At 39.7% G+C, this 24,113-nt stretch overlaps 1 protein-coding gene across 2 annotated transcripts in view; it reads right to left on the minus strand.

Moving 5' to 3' along the window:
- SEPTIN7 (septin 7) overlaps positions 1-22,965 on the minus strand; it is a 100,724-nt gene extending 77,759 nt beyond the window's left edge. Inside the window, exons 1-2 of one of the 2 annotated variants that reach the window (XM_004385307.1) lie at positions 22,736-22,965; positions 21,243-21,244 (exon numbers count right to left, since the gene is read on the minus strand). In XM_004385307.1, coding sequence (XP_004385364.1) covers positions 21,243-21,244; positions 22,736-22,796 — 63 coding nt within the window. In that variant the 5' untranslated portion in view covers positions 22,797-22,965. The remainder of the gene's footprint in view (positions 1-21,242; positions 21,245-22,735) is intronic. The other variant, XM_004385308.2, reaches the window with a different exon arrangement.
- Positions 22,966-24,113: the final 1,148 nt, after the last annotated feature.

The following is a 24,113-nucleotide window of genomic DNA, read 5'->3' on the forward strand; positions in this document are numbered from 1 at the left end:
AGTATTAGGCCCCAAAATACTATTTACAGAAGTTACTAATACTCTAAAATCAACTAAAGATGACTTAACCCACTCACTGATTTTTTTTCCCAAAAAATAAAATGTTCACAGTACCAGTGTGAAATATAATCTCTGGATAAGGAAACATTATTTATAGACATGGGTGATATGACTGCGACATTTATAAGCATGTGAAAAGAAATAAAAGTGTATTTACCCAGGCTCCTACCAAAATACCCTTAGGTCTTGAGAGCACTGCTTGACAAATATCAGTAACATAAACAAGAAACAGATATCAAATAATTTTCTGAAAGCATGTATTTACAAAATTATTTTTAATTACTATGTCAAAATTTATTTTTAAGAAAATCTAACTATGACTCTGTTGCTTGATGTTTCACTCCCGCACAATAATCAACTTAAGCACAATATCCAGTAACTTCAGTGTTGAACTCATTTAACCTATTTCTAGGAACAAATTAACACCAAAGCACGAGATGTTTCAAACAGCTTTCAATAGGTAAGTGAATGGAACACTTAAGAATTCATTACCAAAATCTTGGGATCTGAAATCTCATTATAATTTTTAAAGGTTGAGATATTAATATTTGCTGTAACAAATTTTCCAATAGAGAAAAGGCAGTAACTTATTTGGAAAACTGCTAAATATGTTTTCAGTAGCAAAAAAAAAAAAGATCAAGGGGAGTTGTAACAGAATGGAAGCCTGAAAAAATCAGAATTTGAGTAAAATTAAAAAGTGATGCTGGAAGGCATCTACGTACTATAAAACTTCAATTTCCTCCATCTGTACAAAATGAGATTTCCAACAGAAAACTGAAATGGTTAGGCGTAATAATGTACACTCCAAATTAACTTAATATGATCAGAATTATATTTCTCCCTTTAGTAATTGCAAAAAAAAAAAAATCAGGCCAAAAAGATCCAAGGTTTACCATCAAAAACTTTAAATTTCAAAGCTAAATGTTTGATCTTTCCGAAATAGCTAACTTCAAGTTGCTCCCTTTGGATTTAAAAAATGTATACATATCGTATATTGTTTTGTATATTGACCAAAAAAAAATTTTGTTTCTCTTAAAGTTTAGGCAGTTCTAAATATGGAAAACCACCACAGACTATAAAAGGAAAAGATTATTGATGCATAAATTCACTTGTCCACTCCTTAGCAGTCCTAACAAAAGCCTATTTCATACATATAGATATAATTGTCTGCTACTTCTTAGTCAAATTCCTAACATCTCTTACATAGCCCAAGGGGAAAAGTTAAAAAAAATTTTAAATATAACTGGTACAAAAATACCTAGATTCTAGATTTAATATAACAAGAACACTAAAATGTTATAAGATTACATAGGTATATCCCAAATATTTGCTTTGATCCTCCCCTACCCCTTTTAAGGCTCATGTCTTAGTTTGCATGCTCCCAGCTCCTCCCTTTTTATTGAACTGAGCATTGTGTACTGATGGAACCAACTTTTATTTTCTTAATCCTATTATGAATTTATTATTGCTTAATCTGTTTAAAAGATTCTAATACTTACGTCTATGAGCACATTATGGTGTTGGCGAAAAATACTGAATATACACCATGGACTGCCAGAATGACAAATCTGTCTTGGAAGAAGTACAGCCAGAATGCTCCTCAGAAGAGAGGATGGCCAAGACTTCGTCTCACATATTTTGGACATGTTATCAGGAGGTAGCAGTCCCTGCAGAAGGACATCATGCTTGATAAGGTAGAGGGTCAGTGAAAAAGAGGAAGGCCCTCAACAAGATGGATTGAGACAGTGGCTGCAACAATGGGCTCAAGTACTGCAACAACTGTGAGGATGGCGCAGGACCAGGCAGGCAGTGTTTAGTTCTGTTGTAGATAACATTGCTATGAGTTAGAACTGACTCGATGGCACTTTAAACAACAACATGAGCACGTATAGGAACGAGATAACTTAAAATTTAAAGACTGTTTTTCTTTGCTCTGAACTTGGGATTCAGATCTCGATTTTTCATTCATTTATTTCATTTCATTCAACACATAATTATTGAAACTTTACAATATGCCAGGCAGCTATGTGTGTTAGCTATTAGGGATGTAAAAGCTAATAAAAACAAGGTCCCTGCTTATGAAGATAAGAATCTAACGGGAAAGTCAGATAATTAGTAGGTAATTACAATAACATAGTGATAAATAACAACAATCGTGAGGATGGTGCAGGACTGGGCAGTGTTTCATTCTGCTGTATGCAGGTCGCCACGAGTCAGAACCGACTTGACGGCACCTAAAAACAGCGATAAATACTATGATATGAGCAAGCAAGCACAGAAGAACAGCTATGAGAACAGAAAAGGAAGGGTGCTTCATCCTATCCTGATGGCATAAAGGATTTAGTGAAATATAAACTAAGTCCTGAAGGGGATAGTAGGCCTTACTCTAATGAGAGATGAGAGTAGGTGTTGGGGAATATGGGTCTCAGACAAAGGGGGTGGTAAGTACCAAGGCCCAAAAGCAAGGGGAGATTATGATTTCTTATGGCAGCTGCAAACAGTTTTATATGACTCGTGTTCAGGTTCTAGAAGCTGCGGCTTCTAGAAGGAAAATTAAGCAAAGGCCAGATCATGAAGGACTTTGTTGAACATGCTAAGATATTTAGATAGACTTCATCTTGAAGGCTTATGAAGAGGTATTACAGGATTTGAATGCACAATCACATTCATACTTTCGAAAATTACCACTGGCAAGAATATTAAGGATGAACTAGAGGAGAGAATGGTAGCAATCCCAAGAGCTTCTGCAGTAGTTTAGTAGAGAAAAAACGACTTGAACCAAGATTGGAGGACTTGAACCAACAAGGAGTCTTGGTGGAGCAATGGTTAAAGTGCTCGGCTGTTAATCAAAAGGTCAGGGGTTCGAACCCACCAGCCGCTCTACAGGAGAAAAGACTTGGTAATCTGCTCCCATAAAGATTACAGCCTAGGAAACTCTATGGGGCAGTTCCACTCTGTCCTACAGGGTTGCTATGAGTTGGAATAGATTCAACGGCACACAACAATGAAAAGGTAGCCAAGGGGTACATGTAGCTATTGAGCACTTGAAATATATCTAGTCCAAATTGAGATGTGCTATAAGTATAAAAGCACACATTTTACAATGTAATTGTAACATACTCAGCTGCTAACCAAAAGGCTGGCAGTTTGAGTACACCCAGAGGTACCTCAGAAGAAAAACCTGGTGATCTACTTCCGAAAAATCAGGCATTGAAAACCCTATGAAGCACAGTTCTGCTCTGACACATAGGGAGTTGCCATGAGTTGGACTTGACTCAACAGCAACTGCTGGTGGTGGATCCACAATATGGAGTCCTCGGGTAGTATAAACAGGTAACGTGTCCAGTTGCTAATCGAAAGGTTGGAGGTTCGAGTCTACTCAGAGGTGCTTTGGAAGAATGGCCTGGCAATCTAATGCGAAAAAAAAAAAAATCAGCCACTGAAAACCCTATGGAGCAGAGTTCTATACTGACACTCGTGAGGTTGCCACGAGTCAGAGTCGTCTTGATGGCAAATGAGTTTTATCCACAATATCAAACTCATCTCAACATGTATTCAATGTAAAAAATTATTATGACTTATTCCACATCATCAATGAGTATTTTACATTCTGGAGTTTTGGGAGGTTTTTTGGAACTAAACCTTTGAAATCCAATATGTATTTTACACTTATAGCACACCTCAATTAGGACTAGTCACATTTCAAGTGCTCAACAGCCACATGTGGTTAGTGGCTACCATACTAGACAGCACAGATATATTTTCATCACTGCCGCAAGTTCTACCGGAGAGTGTTAATTGAAATGAATAGTAGGTACCAACCAGCACTGTGTAAAGATGTGGGAATACAGGGCCATTACTGGTGAAATCTAAACTTAAACCACTCCCCTAAAACAGCAATTTGACCATGTGCACCAAAAGCTTAAGTTTTCATGCTCTCAGACATAGAAAATTCCACTTCCACAAATTTATAATCACAGGAATCCATAAAGATTTATATATAAGAATATTCAATAAAGCACTGTAATTCACAGTAAAAAACGGGACAAAAACAACTTCCCAAAAGGAGTGAAATAGGTAAAATATACTATGGTACTCCAATCTATTGAAATACTATGCCAGCATTAAAAGTAAAGTTTTAGAAGACTAGACATGGACAGATAATAATGATGTCCTAAATGGGAAAAGTATTATTAAACAGCTAACATAGTATTATGTATCTTTGTTTTCTAGTATACACACTAGGAAACAATTAAAAGAATATACACTGGAGTGACATCAGAGAAACTGGTGGAGTAAGGACCTCAGAAAATTCTTTCCTCTACTAAATGCAGCAAGAAAACTGACAAAAATTGTCAAAATCAACTTTTTCACAACTCTGGAATTAATCAAAGGCTTGAGGAAATTAGGGAGCTCTTATTCAAGAAAATCAGCTGAATCTTGGTAAAAAGAGTGACGTTTCCTGCATTTTAATGTGCCCTATTCTCAACCCTCACTACCCAACTCCACAGGAGCCTTAGAGCCTTAAAACCAACAGCAAGCAATCATGGTGAAAAACAGCAGTCTGGCAGCAACTAGAGAGGGCAGAACAGCCTTAGGGCTCCTTCAAAGTACCATTCCAAAGAACTATCATTATTTGATCTATCCCTGGAAGACCTCACTTATAAAGCTGGCTTTATCTGACCTGATTTGGAGCTTATTCAGTGTGAAAACCTTTTTCCTCAGAGGACTATGTCAAAAACAATTAGAGAACTAGATAGTGGTAATGGCTGCAAAACGTTGTGAATGTACTAAATGTCACTAATGGTAAATTCTACATTATCTTGTATATGTATTTCACTAACAGTAAGTTTTGTGTTATATGGTATAAACCACATTTATGCCACGGCCACATTTAAATAAAAAATAGAAGTAATCATTTAACATTACAGCAGCCTGAAGTGGTGGAAAATGGTTGGGATAGACAACAGATCAACCAAAGAGCTTAAAAGGAAATGCTGGGGAATTAGATGTATATATCAAAACCAAACCCACTCCATTGAGTCAATTCTGATTCATGGTGAACCCAAGTCCATAGAACACAGAAGGTCATATGCTTGCACAGGGTTGTGAGCATGCTCAGAGCTGTGTGCAAGCTCAGGAAAGATATGAGAAGGCCCTAAGCTCTCACTTCTGGCAGACCCTGAGGCTCTGCACAAAGAGGAATTGAAAGCTAACGTGGAGTTGTCAATTGCCTGGCTGAGTGTTGAAGGCTTTCCCCAACAGGCACACAGAGCCCCTTGGCAAAGAATAGGAGATTTACTGGTCTACGCATTTAATGAAATTTATATCCAATAATTAACTGAACACTAAGATAGCGGACAGAGTCTTCAGTGGCCACGTTAAAGACTTTATAGAATTAGTTCAAAAAAGTCACTAAACAAACAATAAACAGAAACAACAATAAGCCTTGGAGAGACAGTATAATTTGATTGCCTGAGCTGCCATATTATGTTATTTAAAATGTCCAGTTTTCAACAAAAAATTATGAGGTATGCAAACAAACAATAAATTATGACTCAGATTTTCTTTTTTTTTTGGGGGGGGGCTAGGAGGAAGATCAATAAGAACTATCCTTGAGAAAGCCCAGGCATTAGAATAGCACTTTAAGTTGGCTCTGTTTAAATATGTTCAAAGAACTAAAGGAAGTCATGTCTAGGAACTAAAATATGAGAACAATGTAAACCAAATAGAAAATATCAACAGATAAAAATTATATCTTAAAAAAAAGAACAAAATAGAAATTCTGGAGTTGACAAGTATAATAACTAAAATGAAAAACTGACAAGCTCAACAGCAGATTTGAGTTGGTAGAAGAAAGAATGAGTGAACCTGAAGATAGGTCAGTTGACATTTTCCAAGCTGAGCAACAGGAAAAAAAAAAAAGAAAGAAAGATCTCAATCATGATGAGAGTATGAATAAATCAGAGAAATAAGGCTGGAATACTAATAAGATGGATAAATAACTGTTAGTCACATGTCAATTAAGCAGAATTATACACCACAGGGACCCATCCTCAATTAAGTCCAGATAACATTACCAACAATTTGATGAAGACATAGAATGATCCGCAGATGGTAAAAACTCAAAAAGCTAACACGTATTTTACATGGCACACTCAGAATCCAAATGAAATTGAATATGGAAATATGTAGGATACATGGATATGAGAATCCAAAACATGTCCTTTTCCCTCACCCCAAAACTGGAATCTAAAAGACAAAGTTTCAGTTAAGGTCACACTATTAAAAAAAGGGACTGCAGAATCAAGAATGAACACATTTCATCTACTCAATCAAGAAGTTTCTCTATTTAAAGAAAGTTTTGAATAAGACAGGGAAAGCAACTAACAGCACATGAGAAAAAGGCTTAGACACTTGTTGACAGTATACTCTATCAGTCGATAAGAAAATAAAATTGCCCAAAAAGACCACTTAACTTAGGCTACAACAGATTTATATAGATGGTGGTGCAAATGGTTAATCGTTCAGCTGCTAATCAAAAGACTTGAGGTTCAAGTCCACCCAGAGGTGCCTCAAAAGAAAGGCCTGGCAATCTGCTTTCAAAAAATTAGCCATTAGTTCTATTCTGACACACATGGGATCAGAACTGACTCAATGGCAACTGGTTCATACCATGAAGAACAAGGCAGGAGATAAACCTATTCTGATCTGTAGTTTTAAGATGACACGACATTCAGTTCCTGGTATCAGCAGGGGTAAGTGCAAAATGAAGAAAGTTCAGAGGATAGCAACAAAAATGGTTGGCGAGATACAACCCCCTGCCATAAAAACATCATTTAAAGGGTATGGAAATGATTAGTGACAAAAGACTCAGGGAGATATGATAGTCTAACTTTTAAATAATAATTATTAAATAAGAGAAATTATTGCTATGTGCCATCTAGTCGATTCCGACTCATTTGACACTTACCCTTTTTGGTCTCAAAGGATAAGATAAAAACCTCTGAATACAAACATCAAGGATAGACCAGATAATATAAAAATAGAAACAAAAAAGTAACAGTGAGAGCTATTCAAAGATGAAATGTGCTTGCTTTCTCACAAGGTACTGAGTTTCCAACACAGGCAAAACCAGCTCTGTCCATTAGAAATATAATACAAGCCATATATGTAATTTTAAATTTTCTAGTAGCATCATTTAAAAAAAAAAAGGTAAAATGAATTGTAATAATATCTTTTATTTAAACCAATATATCTAAAATATTATTTTAACAAATAATCAATATAAAATTATTAAATTTTTTTTTCAGACTAAATCTTTTAAACTCTGTGTATTTTACCCTTACACCACATTTCAATTCAGACTAGCCATATTTCAAGTGCTCAATTAGCCACATAACCTCTTGTTGAAAAGTGCAGGATTAGTCAGTCAGTTGGCACATATGCATTCTGCAGGGGGCACTAGAGCAGTGTTTGCATGGTTAGACCAAATGACTTAATACATCTTTCACTCCTGAGATCTTATGAAAATACCAGAATAAGCATTATCAAAAACCTACTCAAAATTTAAAAAGGATTAACTATATTCCATTTTAATCAGTCCCTACAGTAGCCCTGGTGGTGCAGTAGTTAAGAGCTACAGCTGCTAACCAAAAGGCTGGCAGTTCAAATCTACCAGCCGCTCCTTGGAAACCCTATGGGGCAGCTCTACTCTGTCCTAGAGGGTTGCTATGAGTCGGAATTGACTTGACGTCAAGGGGTTAGCTTTCGGCTTTTACTGTACCCTGTGCTCTCAGAAGTTATATAAGTAGTATGTATTTACTATAGTGTTTTAAATCTATCATACAATTCTGTCAAGGAATTATCCTCAGGTTATTTCAGGTATGTAATATAACACTCATACTAGCTTCTTAAAGACACTGAAACCATTTCTTATCAGAATATCAAATCCTATGGCTCATAAAATATTTGACTGATATTAGGCTTATTAGTACTGCCTGCCTTCTTAGGTAAAAATAATAAATATAAATAAAAATAAACTAATTGTTACCAGTTCTCTCAAAATTTTCTATAGCTTCCCTACATTACAACACTATATAGGAAAACAGAAATTACGTTCCTAAGAAAGAACTTTTAAAAAGCTGTGTAGCAAAACAAATTATATTATTATTCAAATTTTTAATAAATTATGATAAATATTTCTATATTTTTATGTTTCCTCTACAACCAGATTTTAAAAATCCCACCCTGTTGAGCTACTGAAGCAACCAAAATAATTTGATACATCAAAACTAAAAATTCTAGTTTTATCTATAACCAAGGTTTTGAACTTATATTTCATTATAAAAACAATATTCTACCCAAGATAGCACTACATACAATGAAGCTAGAGACCAATGCGGGGTACAAAAAAGCATGCCACCCATTGCATTACTACAGCACCAATAATATTTGTAATATTAAACATAAACAAACAAGAAACAAGGAAAACCAAGATTTTCTGAAGTCTACCTGGAAGATAATACATAAAGACTTGAGAGTGCACCTACTGCTGTTACCTGCTAAGAGTAATCTTACAGGAGTTCGAGGGGTCTCTGGGCGGTGCAAACAGTTAACATTCAGATGCTAACCAAAAAGTTGACGGTTCAGGCCTACCGGGACACATTTCAGAAGAAAGGCCTGGTGATCTACTTCCAAAATATCAGTCTTTGAAAACCCTATGGAGTGCAGTTCTACTCATGCATATAAGGCCGCCACAAGCTGGAGCAGACTCAACAACAACTGGTTTCTAGTTATAGGAGTTCAAGGTAAGGAAAGGATCATCAAGGACTCAGATAGCTGGGGAAAAGTTTCCCAGAATGGGTAATTTTGAACTATTTCAAGGTAAGTAAGAACAGCATAAGCACAGAAGCAGGAACAGTTAACACGATCTGATCTGACTAGGAGGTAAAGGCCAAACCAAGGAGGCCCTTAAACGATTGCCTAAGTTTTTAATGAAAGAACATGTGAGAAAATAATAAAGCGGTATAAGTATAGCTAGAGATCTCAACTCCAATATCTGCTGTCACTTAGACCTATGCTCTAGATAAGTTGTTGTTATTGTTAGGTGCCATCGAGTCATCTCCTTATGTATAACAGAATGAAACGTTGCCCAGTTCTGTGCCCTCCTCACAATAGTTGCCATGTTTGAGTCCAGTGCTGTAGTCACTGAATCAATCCATTTCATTGACGGTCTTCCTTTTCTTTGCTGACCTTCCACTTTATCAAGCACAATGTCCTTCTCCAGCAACTGGTCCCTCATAATGACATGTCCAAAGTACACGAGACAAAGTTCTCACCATCCTTGCTTCTAACAAGCATTCTGGCTGTACTTTCTCCAAGACAGATTTGTTCATGCTTCTGGCAGTCCATGATATATTCAATATTCTTCACCAACACCACAATTCAAATACATCAATTCTTCTCCCGTCTTCCTTTTTCATTCTCCAGCTTCTGTATGCATATGTTGTTGTTTTTAGGTGCTGTTGTTGTTGTTGTTGTTAGGTGCTGCTGAGTCCATTTTCAACTCATAGCGACTCCAGAGCAGAACTGCCTCATAGGGTTTTCTTGGCTGTAATCTTTACAGAAGCAGATCACCAGGTCTTTCTCCTGTGGAGCGACTACGTGGGTTCAAACCACCAACCTTCAGTTTAGCAGCCAAGAGCTTGAACAACTGGAAATACCATGACTTGGGTCAGGTGCACTTAGTCATCAAAGTGACATGTTTGCTTTTTATATTTTTAAAGACGTCTTTTGCAGCAGATCTGCCCAATATAATACAGCGTTTGATTTCTTGACTGCTACTTCCATGGGCACTGATTGTTTATGCAAGAAGAACGAAATCCTTCACAACAAGGGAGATAAGTTACTTTACCTTGAGTCCTTAGATGGGGATAACATTTCTCCTTATGAGATTACTATACCGTTTAAATGAAATAATATAAAGGGTCTAGCACTTCCCACATAATAAGTACAATAAATGACAGTTATTACAGTGGTTGTATAATAGATGACAGCTATTATTAAGGCCTCTGGACTTATACCTTGCAGATAAACCCATTGCTGTCAAGTCGACTTCGACTCATAGCAACCCTCTAGGACAGAGGTGAACTGCCCCACAGCGTTTCCAAGGAGTGGCTGGTGGATTCGAACTGTCAATCGTTTGGTTAGCAGCCATAGCTCTTAACCACTGCGCCACCAGAGCTCCACCTTGCAGATAACTGGTTTCTAAACCTGACTATAATCAGGAACATATGCAGAGTTTTTGATAAAAACATATATCTGGGCCCTAGTCTTTGTTGCTGTTCTTAGTTGCCTTTGAGTCACCTCTGACTCATGGCTACCTTATGCATAGCAAAACGAAACATTTCCCAGCTTCAAAAAGAAATCCACTGCCATCAAGTTGATTCCAACTCATAGTAACCCTCAGAGTAGAACTGCCCCACAGAGTTTCCAAGGAGCGGCTGGTGGATTCGAACGGCCGACCTTTAGGTTAGAAGCCGATCTCTTAACACTGCGCCACAGAATCTTGTTGGTAGGGCTCAGGAAACAGTATTTTTAACAATAACGCTAGGAATTCATACTATAAATAATGGAAAGATATTTAAATTTCTGCAACAGGTCAGATTATAAAAGTGGTGTTAAAGTAAGATACAATAATCTTACAAATTTTTATTAAAAGAAATGGGAAGAGACTGGAAGTAATAACATAACCAACGAAGAAATTACATGATGGGAAAGAAGGTTCTCTTTGTACATCTTGGCTAGGATTCTAATTTGTTCAAGTGAAGTCCAATAGGTATCAACTATGCTTAAATACCTACTCTTCAATTAAAAAGCAATGGAACTCCCAAGTCCTACCCCAAAACTTTCAACACAGATTTATTAATAAAAGATACAAAAAATTTGATGGTTCTAATACATCAAGAGGCATCTCAGAAGAAAGGCCTGGCAATCAACTTCAGAAAAATCACAACCATTAAAAACCCTATGAAGTGCAATTCCACTCTGATGCACATAGGGTTGCCAAGCATCAGAATCGACCCAATGGCAATTGGTTTGGTTTGGTAAAAAAATAGGAATTTACAAAATACTTTTAGATATATTACCTCACAATATACAATACACATCAGAGGTTGTCAATCCTGGTTACACATTCTGGGCCCCACCTCAAATCTGGTGAATTAATGAGCCCATGTGTCATGTGTGTTAAGGGTGGCAAGTGTTTCCAACGCCTGACCAGATTTAAGAACCATTAACCACTAATGTACCACTAATTACAACCATGAAAAAATATATGTAATTAAGAAAGAACACAAATTAACCTACAGTGATTGAAACAGTTTAATGTCTTTTTTCCTCCTGGTTAATTTGTTTAATAATAAAAGAAACATTATCTATGAAATGTTTTCTATTAAAAATGATTTAAAATGTTGATCAGTGAAGGCATATTAGTGAAAACTTTTTCCTTGTATATATCACCTAACACCCCAGAATGCTAAGTGTCAACAAAGGAGGTGGTTACTGTTTTGTTTTGCTTATATACTAGTATAAACAGAAAGTACTAAGATAAAATTATTACGAGGATTTTGTCTCCTCTTACACGATGATCTTACTGAAAATATTTATAGTATTCTTTAAAACTGACTAACAATATATACCAAATCTCTCAAGAAGAAACTCTAACTACAATATGAATGAACAATTTGAATACATAAGGATACAAAATGCAAAGAAACACTAGCATCACCCTTTCTTTGAAACAGCTAGTGCTTTGAAATGTACCAATAAAAATTTTAAGTAAGTACATATTTTAGTACTACTCAAGAAATTGGTGACCTCAAACTAACTCTGAAGGACAAGGAAGTTTCACAAGGTAAAGGTGCTGAAGACTAAAACCACTTCATTCCAATTTCCTTCAGATCTGCTCACCAAAAAACACAAATACTTGGTTTTAAAAAAACAAATTTACTGACCAAACTACACTAGAGCTTTTGCTCAATAAGGCAGATTCACTTGCTAATGTAAATTTTTAAAGCACAAATGAATAAACTTAAATAATCTTAAATGTCTATTTTCCATCCTAGATGTCTCTCCTAGTATTGAAACTCTACTAAACATGCCCACTTAGATGTCCTCCAGGCCTCTCAAGTTCATGTCTGAAATTTCCTATTACAAGAAAGAGTATCCTCCACCCATTCACTCAAGCCAAAAGGCTCAGATATTCTGGAATCTCTACTCACCACCCACAGCTTCCCTAATATCTCATAACCGTTTCCTTCACTTCATACCTTCTGCCACTGCCCCAGTCTGTCCTTCGTCTTTTAGTCCAAGGGCTGCTGCATTAAGCTTCCTCAATTCTCTGACTCCACCGTGGTGCTCTATCACCCCTCCAGAGTGCTGTCAGAATTCTCATCACGATTCTCATGGTTACCACTTGTCTCTTTAAAATCTTTACATCTCCTCAGAACCAGCATGATAAAAAACAAAACTCCTCAGCACAACACACAGTCTCTGCTTACCTTCATAACCTTACACTAACTTGATTTCTCAGCCTATGATAAAATCCTTCCTCCTCTTTCTCTGCCTAATCATCCCATCTACCTTTCAAAATTCACCTTCTCTAGCTTGGAAAGGTATCCTGCTCTGTGCTCCCACCATATACTCTACATATTTTTAAATCATATCACAAAATATATTTACCAAGTACATGCTAGGTCTGGAGGTACAAAAGTGAACAAAACACATTCCTTGACCTTAAGAAACTTACAGTGGAGGTGGAAAAGTAAACAGACAATTGCAGTATAGTCTGTTTTTTTTTTTAAGCTAACATCTGAGTGCTTATTATGTGCTAGGTGTCATACTAAGTACTTGCCATGTATTACCTCATTTAATACTCCAATAACCTTATGATCCCAAAGCCCAAGGTTCAGTCAGGCTTTAGAGTTGGGATTGGAATCCAGGTGACTCCAGAACCTAAGCTCTAAATCAGCACACCTATTTCTACTGTCACAGTATTTAACCCATTTTTTCCCAGTGCCCAGCATATAGCAGGCACAAGCTGTTTATTTCTTACATACATGAACTTGAGTGTTTAAGTTCTTAACCAGTAGTGACTTAACATCAATACTACCATTGTAACTGATTTACTATCTTCCTTCAAAGAGCTCACAAGCACTGAGAAACTAACACGTGTGAAACGATCAATGTCCCAAGTTACTCATCATGCTATGGTCTGTAAAAACAAGATATTGCAAATAAATGTCTAGCAAAAAGGGATAGGTTAAACAAATCATGATCTATTCATACAAAAGAATTATGCAGCTGTATAAAAGAAAAAGGATACTCTTTATGTACTGATACAGAACAATGTAAGATACACTGATGAGCAGCAAAAAACAAGGTGAGGAAGAAATGAGTGTCTTAAGATATCATGGGAGTGTAGGTGCTGTATGTTTTTGCTTGTATGTACAAAAACACTCGGGAAGAATACACAAGAAAACTGTTAACTGTTGCACATAGAGAAGGAAACTAAGTGACATGGTGAACAGGAATAGAAAAGGAGATTTTACTATGTTTCTCTTTTTAACGTTTTCAATTTTGAACCAAGTGATTATATTACCTATTCAAAAATATAGAAACTAAAAAAGTACTTTCAGAAATGAAAACACACAATACATTAAGATCCGTAAAGGCATAGATCATAGCTTTCTTGATTGCTACTACTTCCCAGTGTATGACACTTGTTGGATGCTAAATCAATTAAACAAAGTTGACAATTTGTATGGTATAAGAAGTATATCTCAATAAAGCTATTTAAAAAACAAAACTCATCTATGAATATTAAAATTACATCAGTGGTTACCAGGAGCAGTAGGGGCTGACTGCAAAAAGACACAAGAAACTTTCTAGGGTGATGGAAATGTTATGTATCTTGACCTGAATAAAGATCACATGGGTGTATATATTTGTCAAAATTCACTGAACTACATACTTAAAATCTGTATATTTTATTGTATGAAAGCTGTCTGTCAATAAACTAACATTTGGGAAGCATCTGGAAATGCAGATTCCTGGGCCCCTCTCCCACTGATGATGCATCTTTGCATCTGTGGCGGAAAAAGGTAAACTGCATTTTTAACAAGAAGCCCTAGTTGATCCCAATGCGTGTGAGCCAACAACTGTACTTTGGGAAATGCTTAGCATAATGTTACATGTCCAGTAATTACCGATATTTTGCAAAAGTAGATGAATTAATGGTAACTCACCAAAATAAATAAAGCTACTTAGGTGATTCTCATTCCCAAGTTTGGGAAGTACTAAGTGGTATAAGAGTCCCAGAAGGAGAACTACGGGCTAAGATGGTTAACGAAGGCTTCTTCCTTTCCCCATCTCCTACAATCCTCCAATGGTGCTCCATCACCTAATGCAGTGGTTCTCAATCACTGGCGATTTTACCCGCCAGGGGACATTGGGCAGTGTCTGCAGACATTTTTAATTGCCAGAAGTGGGGATGGGGGCTCCAGAAGAATGGGCAGAGACTAGGGATGATGCTAGACATCCTACAATGTATAGGGCAGCCCCCTACAGTAAAGAATTATAAAACCCCAAATGTCAATAGTGCCAAGGTTGAGAAATCCTAACCTAGAACCACACTTCTCAAATGAAGTTACAGAAAGTATTTAGTTGTGGAATCAGAGGTAAACAGAATTGACATGCTACCTTTTCAGTACAGTCACTTCTTAACTTTCAGATTGGTGGGAAAGCGATTATAGCAAACAATTACAGAATAAAATGTAAATGTTGCATGGATGCCTAAGATTTAAATAAAAAAAAATTCAAAAAAATGTAAGCAGAAGTAGCTTCAGGCTACACCTCCAACCCCAAGGGGTACTTAATAATTCTCCTCTGCCTTCAAAGTACCTTGAAGGTAAAGTTTAAGAAGCACAGACCTAAAGAATAAACTCCATGTACTGTAGCATGACAAGACCTCATCTTTAGTCAACCCCAGTGAAATTTCTAGGGCTCTCAGTTACTGTTAGTTACTATTCAAAGTGTGAGAGAAGGATAGAAATTTAGACCACAAAAATGGAAATATTTATAGCAGTGTTACGGACAGAATTTGGTACTAGAAGAGTAGGATGCTGCTCTAACAGATACCTAAAATGTAGAAGTGGTTTTGGTACTGGGTGATGGGTAGAGGCTGGAAGAGTTTTAAGGTGCCTAATAGTAAAAGCCTACATTTTCCTGAAGAGACTGTTAGTAGAATTATGAACATCAAAGGCAATTCTGGTGAGGGCTCAGAAGGAAGTGACAACAACTATAGAGAAAGTCTCTATCATCTTAGAGAATACATACGGCACCACAACAGAATGCTGCTAGAAATGTAAACGTTAAATGTGCTTCTGGTGAGGCTTTAAAAGAAAATGATAAACATGTGATTGGACAATGGAGGATTATGCAATGGCAAAAAAATGTGTCTGAATTACCTTCAAATGTATGGTGGAAGGCAGAACTTGTAAGGGATGAACTTGGCTATCTAGCTGATGAGATTTCTAAGCAAGATCTTAAAGGGGCCACATGCCACTTACAGTAAAATCCAAGAGGAAAGAGATGGACTTAAAAATGAACTGCACAAAATGAAAACAGAACTTAAAGATGTGGAAAATTCTGTTGTGTCCTAGAATGTTTACCAAGGATGTGGCTACACAATCTTTTGTTAAAGAAATTAAGCCTGTAACTGATGGATCTAACCAAGTACCACAGAAGAAAACCCAACAGTTTAGACAGACTGAAGTAGACAGAGAAAGAAGGAAAGGAAAGAATGCTGTCTACCTCTTGGGATTCTAAAGGCAGGAAACAGGCCAAAGGAGCTATATCTGTTGTCCTCCAAGAAAAGAAAAGGACCATCCCTGGAGGAGCTCAGAGATCAGAACTGTTGGAAGGAGCATGGGAAGCAGAGCAGCCTGGATCTCAGAGCTGGCTGGGGCCATGGCCTCTGGGGTTTCAACGGCTGGGACCACAGTCTCCTGGATATTAAAGGGTGGGGCCACAGCCTCCTTGGTTTCAAAGAGTTGGATCTTCACCAACTCGGTTCAGAGTGTGGGGCTGCCATTAAGGTGTATCAGGGGGTCGCTCAAAGCAAAGGGGGTGCAGCTGTCATACCCAAGGGGCAGAAGAATGGGGCTGCCTAAAGCTGAGGGAGCAGAGTTGCCATCCCAGAGGGCCTAGAAGTCAGAGTTGAAGACCAGGGCTGAGGAGCCTCTACCCATAATCCAGAGGGTGTGGCCAAGACCCAGAGTCTGGAAGGTGGGGCCATTGCTCAGGTGATCTCAGAGAAGAGAGGATTATTTTCAAGCCATGAGAGCTAATATAATGTTCTGCTGGGTTTTGGACTTGCTTAGTGCCTGTTATCCCTTCTTTCCCTCCAATTTCTCCCATTTGTAATGGAAATGTCTACCTCGGGCCTATCCCATGATTGTACTTTGGAAACAGATAACTTGTAATCTAGATTTCACAGGTTCACAGATGAAGAGGAATTATGCCCCAGCATGGAATACATCTAAAGTCTTACCTGTATTCAATTTAGATTATTTAGAAGATGAGATTTTGGACTTGGAGTTGATTTAAGACTTTGGGTATAATGTGATAGGGTAAATGTGTTTTGCGTGTGGGAAGGACATCAATTTTTGGTGCCCAAGGGTGGAATGATATGGATTCAATTGTGTTCCCCCAAAATATGTGTTGTAAATTCTAACCTGTATGCCTGTGGTTATAACTCCATTTGGGAATGAATTGTCTTTTTTACATTCATGAGACAGGATTAGTGTAAGGTGTATCTTGAGTCAACTTCTTTTGAGATATAAAACAGATGAAACAAGCAAGCCAGAGAAGCAGCGATCGGGGAAGACTAATGCCAAGCCACAGGGAGATCTCCAAGGAACCAGGAAACAAGCTGAAGAGACAAAGACCTTCCCTCAGAGCCAACAGAGACAGAAAAACTTCCCCTAGAGCAGGCGCCCTAAATTTGGACTTCTAGCCTTCTAAACTGTAAGAAAATAAATTTGTTTGTTAAAGTAAGCCCTTGCGTTATTTCTGTTAGAGCAGCACTAGATAACTAAGACACAGAGTAATTTTAAATCTACTACATATAAAAATAATAAATTGTTGTTGTTTAGTGCCATCGAGTCGGTTCTGACTCATAGTGATCCTACGTACCACAGAACAAAACACTGCCGGGCCCTGCGCCATCCTCCCAATCATTATGCTTGAGCCCATTGTTGCAACTACCGTGTCAATCCATCTCGTTCAGGGTCTTCCTTTTTTTCCGCTGACCCTCTGCTTTACCAAGTCCTTCTTCAGGGACTGGTCCCTCCTAATTACATGTCCAAAGTATGTGAGATGAAGTCTCGCCATCCTCGCTTCCAAGGAGCATTCTGGTTGCACTTCTTCCAAGACAGATTTGTTCGATCCTCCGGCAGTCCATGGTATATTCAATATTCTTCACCAACACCATAATTAAACAACGTCAATTCTTCTTCAGTCTCCTCTATTAATTGTCCAGCTTTCACATGCATATGAGGTGACTGAAAATACCATGGCTTAGGTCAGGTGCACCTTAGTCCTCAAGTGACATATTCGCTTTTCAACACTTTAAAAAAGGTCTTTTACAGCAGATTTGTCAAATGCAATACATCATCTGATGTCTTGAATGCTGCTTCCAGGGATGCTGATTGTGGATCCAAGTAAAATGAAATCCTTGACAACTTCAATCTTTTCTCCATTTATCAGGATATTGCTTATTGGTCCAGTTGTGAGGATTTTTGTTTTCTTTACATTGAGGTGCAACCCATACTCTGATCTTCATTAGTAAGTGCTTTAAGCCTTTTTCGCTTTCAGCTAGCAAGGCTGTGTCATCTGCTTATCGCAGGTTAATGAGTTCCTCCAATCCGGATGTCATGTTCTTCATACAGTCCAGCTTCTCAGATGATTTGCTCAGTATACAGATTAAATAAGTATGGTGAGAGGATACAACCGTGAGACACACCTTCCCTGACTTTAACCCACGCAGTATCCCCTTGCTCCATCTGAACAACTGCCTCTTGGTCTACGTACAGGTTCCTCACGAGCACGATTAAGCGTTCTGGAATTCCCATTCTTCACAATGTTATCCATAGTTTGTTATGATCCACGCAGCTGAATGCCTTTGCATAGTCAATAAAACACAGGTAAATATTTTTCTGGTAGTCTCTGCTTTCAGCCAGGATCCATCTGACATCAGCAATGATATCCCTTTGTTCCACGTCCTCTTCTGAATCCAACTTGAATTTCTGGCATTTTCCTGTCAATGTACTGCTGCAACTGCTTTTGAATGATCTTCAGCAAAATTTTACTTATGTGTGACAGTAATGATATTGTTCGATAATTTCTACTTTCTGATGGATCACCTTTCTTTGGAACGGACACAAATACGGATCTCTTCCAGTTAGGCAGGTAGCTGTCCTCCAAATTTCTTGGCTTAGACGAATGAGCACCTCCAGTGCTGCGTCCATTTGCTGAAACATCTCAACTGGTATTCCATCAATTCCTGGAGCCTTGTTTTTCACCAATGCCTTCAGTGCACCCTGGACTTCTTCCTTCGATACCATCGGTTCTTGATCATATACTACCTTCTGAAATGGCTGAATGTCGACCAATTCTTTTTTGTACAGTTGACTCTGTATATCCTTCCATTTTCTTTTGATAAAAATTGGGGCTTGTATTTCAGAAGTCTTTTATTTCATCTTCATTTATTTTTGCAAGACTTTTATACTTTTATTGTATTTTGCAATAGTATCAGTCCATCATGGATTGGAGTTTTTAAAAAAGAGAAAAAGGTCCTTCACCAGTTTGCGGAAGCACTGACCGAGTCTATCCTGACTGATAAACACCTACTAAATGGCAAAGCTAGAATTTGAATCCATGTCTATTTGAAACCAAAGCCCATGTTCTTAAACTTTATACCATATGTTCCTCTCATCATTAACTCTTTGAACCAAACCCCTATGTGTAATCCCTACTTCTAGAGTACTTGACTGCACCAGGTACGAGTCACTACTTTTTGTGTGTCTGGAATAAGGCCTTCAACACTAACAGCAAGCCAAGCTGCCTCGCTGGCCTCTTTTCCTCAGGCCCACACCCAAAACTTAGCTCTCAAGATCTCTGATGATGCAAACAGACAAGACAAAAAGAAAACAGCATTTCTCCTCAAGGCCTAAAACGAGTCAATGAATGCTAAAATTTTCTTCTGAGACCCATCCTGGTTTCTACCTGGCTCTCAGCGGTGGCTGTCTCCCAAGCAACACTGGGCCCCAGATCTCTCTTACCAAGCTAGCTACAAGGAGTAAAGAATCCTCAAAGCAATTAATCCAAAATAAGAAAGTCACATGGGCTTAATAGCTTTTAATGTCTTCTGTCCTCACACCAAGACTTCCAACCCCTACCACTAAGGTCTAAAGACTCTAAACTTGATCGATCTATATCTGTACATTCCAAGTGTTTTTCAAACTTCTTTGACTACAATCCTTAGTAAAAAATAGGCCCTTAATAAAAAACAAATTTTACATTCCAGCCCAACACTTGTAAAACAAAATTTAACAACAACAACAAAAAAACCATATTAAGTGCAATGTACACTTTTTCTTTATTTCTTTTTTCTTCTGTATTGGTAAAAATCAACAAAAATTATTTCAAGACCCGTTAATGGGTCACAACCTGCAGTCTGCAAAACACTGCTCTGAAGTCCAACAGTCTACATTTAACATTATGCTCTCATCTGGCAAGCCAAACCTATAATCATGCTACCTTAAAATTCTATTCCCTAAAAACATACTTTTTCTACATCAGTTTCCATTGTACAATAAAGCTTATGTCATGTACAGTCAAAACTTAGTACAGAAAAGAAATATTCAAAAAGTTAAGCGTGCCTCAAAACTTACTGCATGTATAAATTGCTAAAGTTAAAATTTCTCAACTTCTAATCTAAAATTGAAGACAGCATATTAGCTCAAAATGTGAAATGTGGTGGACAGCCAGCAATTTAGTCAGATAACAATACTCTATTTGACCATTCCTAGAAGTCCATAGTCTGTATTATTTTTGTCAAGTGCCATCAATTTGGACTCATAGTGACTCCATGTGACACAGAAGAATGTCCCATAGGGTTTTCTAGACTGTAATCTTTATGGAAGCAGATCACCAGGTCTTTCTCCCGCTAGAAAGCTGGTTTCAGGTTTCTTATAAATTGATGGTATACGTATATATAGCCTATACCATCAATTTATAAGAAGTCTGAAACCAACTCGCTCTACCACTATCTTTATTCTGACTGGTCTCTACATCTTACCACCTCCCATTACTGAGACCTTGGAAAACACAAATTTAACTCTTCCTTCTCTCCCTCAGCACAACGCTTTCATGTTTTTTGTTCCGATAGCCTGACTCCATTGCCGTCAAGACAATTCCAACTCATAGCGACCCCACAGGAGAGCAGAACTGCACCATAGGGTTTCAGACTGCCTGCCACATCCTTCTCCCATGGAGAAAGATGGCTGGTGGGTTCAAACAACTGACCTTTCAGTTAGTGGTCGAGAGCTTAACCAATGCACCACCAGGGCTCCTTACTATAGCCTAACCCTCTAAAACTGCTCTTAAGTCTACCAGGAGTCCTACTTAGTCTCAGATCAGCTTAGAAGTTCTGGCACAGATTTAAGATTATTTCCACAGGAAAATGTACAAATCCAAACAATTTTATAACAAACTTTGAAATATAATCTATTGATAAAACTACCTTTCATGTAGCTACGTATTAGAATACCTTACCCCCATAGTGAAACCAGCAACCAAAAATTTTTAAACTAATTAGAAAAAAAAAGTCTTTTCTGTTAATTAAAATCTACTTTAACAGAAACACAAAATAAATTTATTAGTTATGAACCTATGCACTCTTGTGATATTTCTAATATACTGTAGTAAAAGGACCTGGCTGCATCATGCTGCCCCATCAGAGTGACACAATGCCACTATGCAAACCATCTACGTAGCTTCCATATTTATTTCATAGCTCCACTCAACCCTATCTCTGCTAGCCCCACCCACTGAACAGCTGGGTGGGATGAAAGACTGTTTCCTGCCCTTCCCCCTTGCTCCTTCCCTTGCTATTTGGAGGAATAAGGGATCCAGACAGCAGTAACTAGCTTAGTAATTGTTTGTACCTTGCAAAGGCATCATCTTCCAGTCTATCAGGATTCCATAAATTTCATCTTTACCCGTACACTTAATGCCTAAAAAGAGCTTCCTTCACAAGTTGAGCATGAACTTTGGGGGAAAGAACTACTCATCAACTGCATGTACATAAATATCCAAAACAAGTCAAACGCTTTTGAATCTAGATCATCTGCTCAATTAGATTCTCAAGGGTACTGAAGAAGATATTCTTCCGTTTCATCAAAATAACCAAAAAAGAAAATTCTTAAAGTGCAACTATTTAACAATAAATTAGCAATAAGTTATTATTTTAGTAACCAAGCAAACACCTGGACGTCACAAATTCTTTCCCTACACTATAAAAACCCTGATTTGAAACAGTGTACTTTCAAAAAGTAACTTAGCAAATGGAAATGTGTTAGAAAAATTTCAGTTGCTTATTTCATACTACACACACAGTATGAAATGGAACTCAGGAGTGGAAAATGTGAATGAAATGGCCTTGCTCTTTTTCCAACATGTGGGGGAGGAAAGGAAATGAAAGGGCTTCTTAAACTCCACCAGCCGTATCTCCCTCCCTTTTTCAGGGTCTTTCCCACCCATTCCCCCTCCTCCGGGGGGCGCACTTTCCAGACATTCCTTTTCCCATTTTTCTAAAAATTAAGCCCAAACCCCAAGTCAGACTCCTTATCCTCCGTACTCAAGACTTCCCCGCCATCCACCGGCCTTCCGGCCAAGCCTGGGGAAAGGAAACACCGAGAGGCGGGAGGGGGAATCGAGTAGGCGAGGCGGTTGCTGCAGCAGCCGCCGCCGCCGCCTCCACCCGCAGCCTCAGGCTGGTGCATCCTTCTTCCTCCCTCCAGACCGCCGCCGCCCTCCAGGGGCCGACCCACAAAACACCCTCAACCCGGGCCGCACACCCATCCCCACCTTCCTCGCCAGGCCCACTCCCCCACTAGAGTACTACGGCTGCCGGTAGAAAGACGAAGGGCCGCGGGGTCGGCAGGGCCGGGAGGAGGCAGAGGGAAGGCGAGGGGACAGAGGAAAGCAAAGGCTAGGCAAAGACGACCCCGCTCGGGCTGCCCCGGCCACAGCAGGGAAGCCATGGCTCACGTCTCGCGCTCCGCGGGCCTGCCCGCCGCAGCACAGGAAATGCCGCCGCCTCGGCTCTCCTCACATTCAATTCAAACTGTCACCACCACGGCCGCCGCCTCCCCTCCCCCCGGGCCCGCCGCGCCCCGAGCCCGCCGTCGCCCCCACCCCGATCTCCCCTCGCCGCTGCCCCCTGCCTAGCCTCTGGGCGTTCCCCTCGCCCGGTCCAGCGGCCGCAGAGCTCCCCCACGTCCCGACCGCCGACCCTGAGTCCCGGCGGCCCAAGGCTAAGACTCACCCATGGTGCTGCTGTTGACGCTCCTCTCCTCAGCAGCAGCGGATCTCGCACTGACCGACATCCCCTCCCCCCTCCGCGACCAACCCCGGCGCAGCGCAGCCCGCCGATTCTCCAAAGCCGCCTACGCCGATTCCGCGGCGTAGCCGCCCGGCGTCGCTGCCCCGCTTACGCACTCGAGAGCGGACTCCTCCACTGGCTCTCACCCGACTCCCGCTCCCTCCTCCGTCCCCCGCCCCCTCAGACTAAGCTTCCTGGCCTAGCGGAGGGCGGCTTCGATCTCGCGAGACTACCCCCTCTTCGGCCCCGCTGCTTCGCTCCATTTCGAGCATGACATCATCAGCGTCAACGCAGTATTGCTGTTGGGATTTAGCCGCCATGTTTAAAGTGGCCGGATTTGGCGCCTCCGGGGTTATGGATAGGCAGGCCCTTTGCGTGTTTCTTCAACAGTGCCTCAAAAGTTAACTGCGTTACGTTTGCCGGTGAAAATCCTGGGGAAGCTGGGAGGGAGTGGTCGGTGGGAAGTGAGGGTGGGGTTTTGCCCGAATTAAAGATGGCTGCTGTCAGTGTCGCCCCGCGCAATTTCACGTCAGGCTTTGGAGCTGCGGGAGCCGCCCGGTTGGCGTTAACGCCTCCTTACTAAATTGGCGTAAGGCAAAAGAGGCGCCGCTGGAAGAGCCAGACCTCGAAACTGCACTTAGGGCGGGGGCCGCGTCCACGCCTCGGCTTTCAGCTACCGACTTGGCGGCTTTGTGAGTGAAAGTGATGCGACACTTCGGAGGCAGGTGTCTGTGCTCCCATGCATTCCCGTTTCCTCAGCTTTCTTGACTTTCCAGGTGGAAAGTGAGATTTAGGCCCTGGTTGTCCCGACACTTCCATCTCTCTGTCACTTTCTGGTGGCCTGGCACAGCCTAGAGGTCGGCCGCTGCAGCTTCCACTGCGGACTCTCCACGGTCACACTCATGTTGGCCCACCTTGTTGGTGCCCGGTTCGGTCCTCCTGGAGCTCACAGTCCAGTTGAGGAAATGGAATGGACACACACGAAACTACTGGGTAACAGAGTAATTAAGGACTAAGATTGTGTGATCTCCTACTGTAGCAAAGAATGTCCCTCTGTCATTGGAGCCTTCCCCAAATCCTTCCTGATGAAAGTAGCCTCGGAACAACCAATGGTCTTTTGTACTTTATTGAAATTCGTGGCTCTCTTCATTGTATGGTTTGCACACGTGTATCTTTTCTGTTAAACCTCATGTTTATGTTATATATGCGGAAAATTATCGTGAATCTGCCTGAGAAAGTTCATAGCAACATGGCTTATAGTAGTGAAACAATTTAAATTTCCACCAACAGGAGGATGGGTGAATAAATTACGATATACACA

Source organism: Trichechus manatus, unplaced genomic scaffold (genome assembly GCF_000243295.1).
Source record: "Trichechus manatus latirostris isolate Lorelei unplaced genomic scaffold, TriManLat1.0 scaffold00137, whole genome shotgun sequence".
NCBI classification, from domain to species: Eukaryota; Metazoa; Chordata; class Mammalia; order Sirenia; family Trichechidae; genus Trichechus; species Trichechus manatus.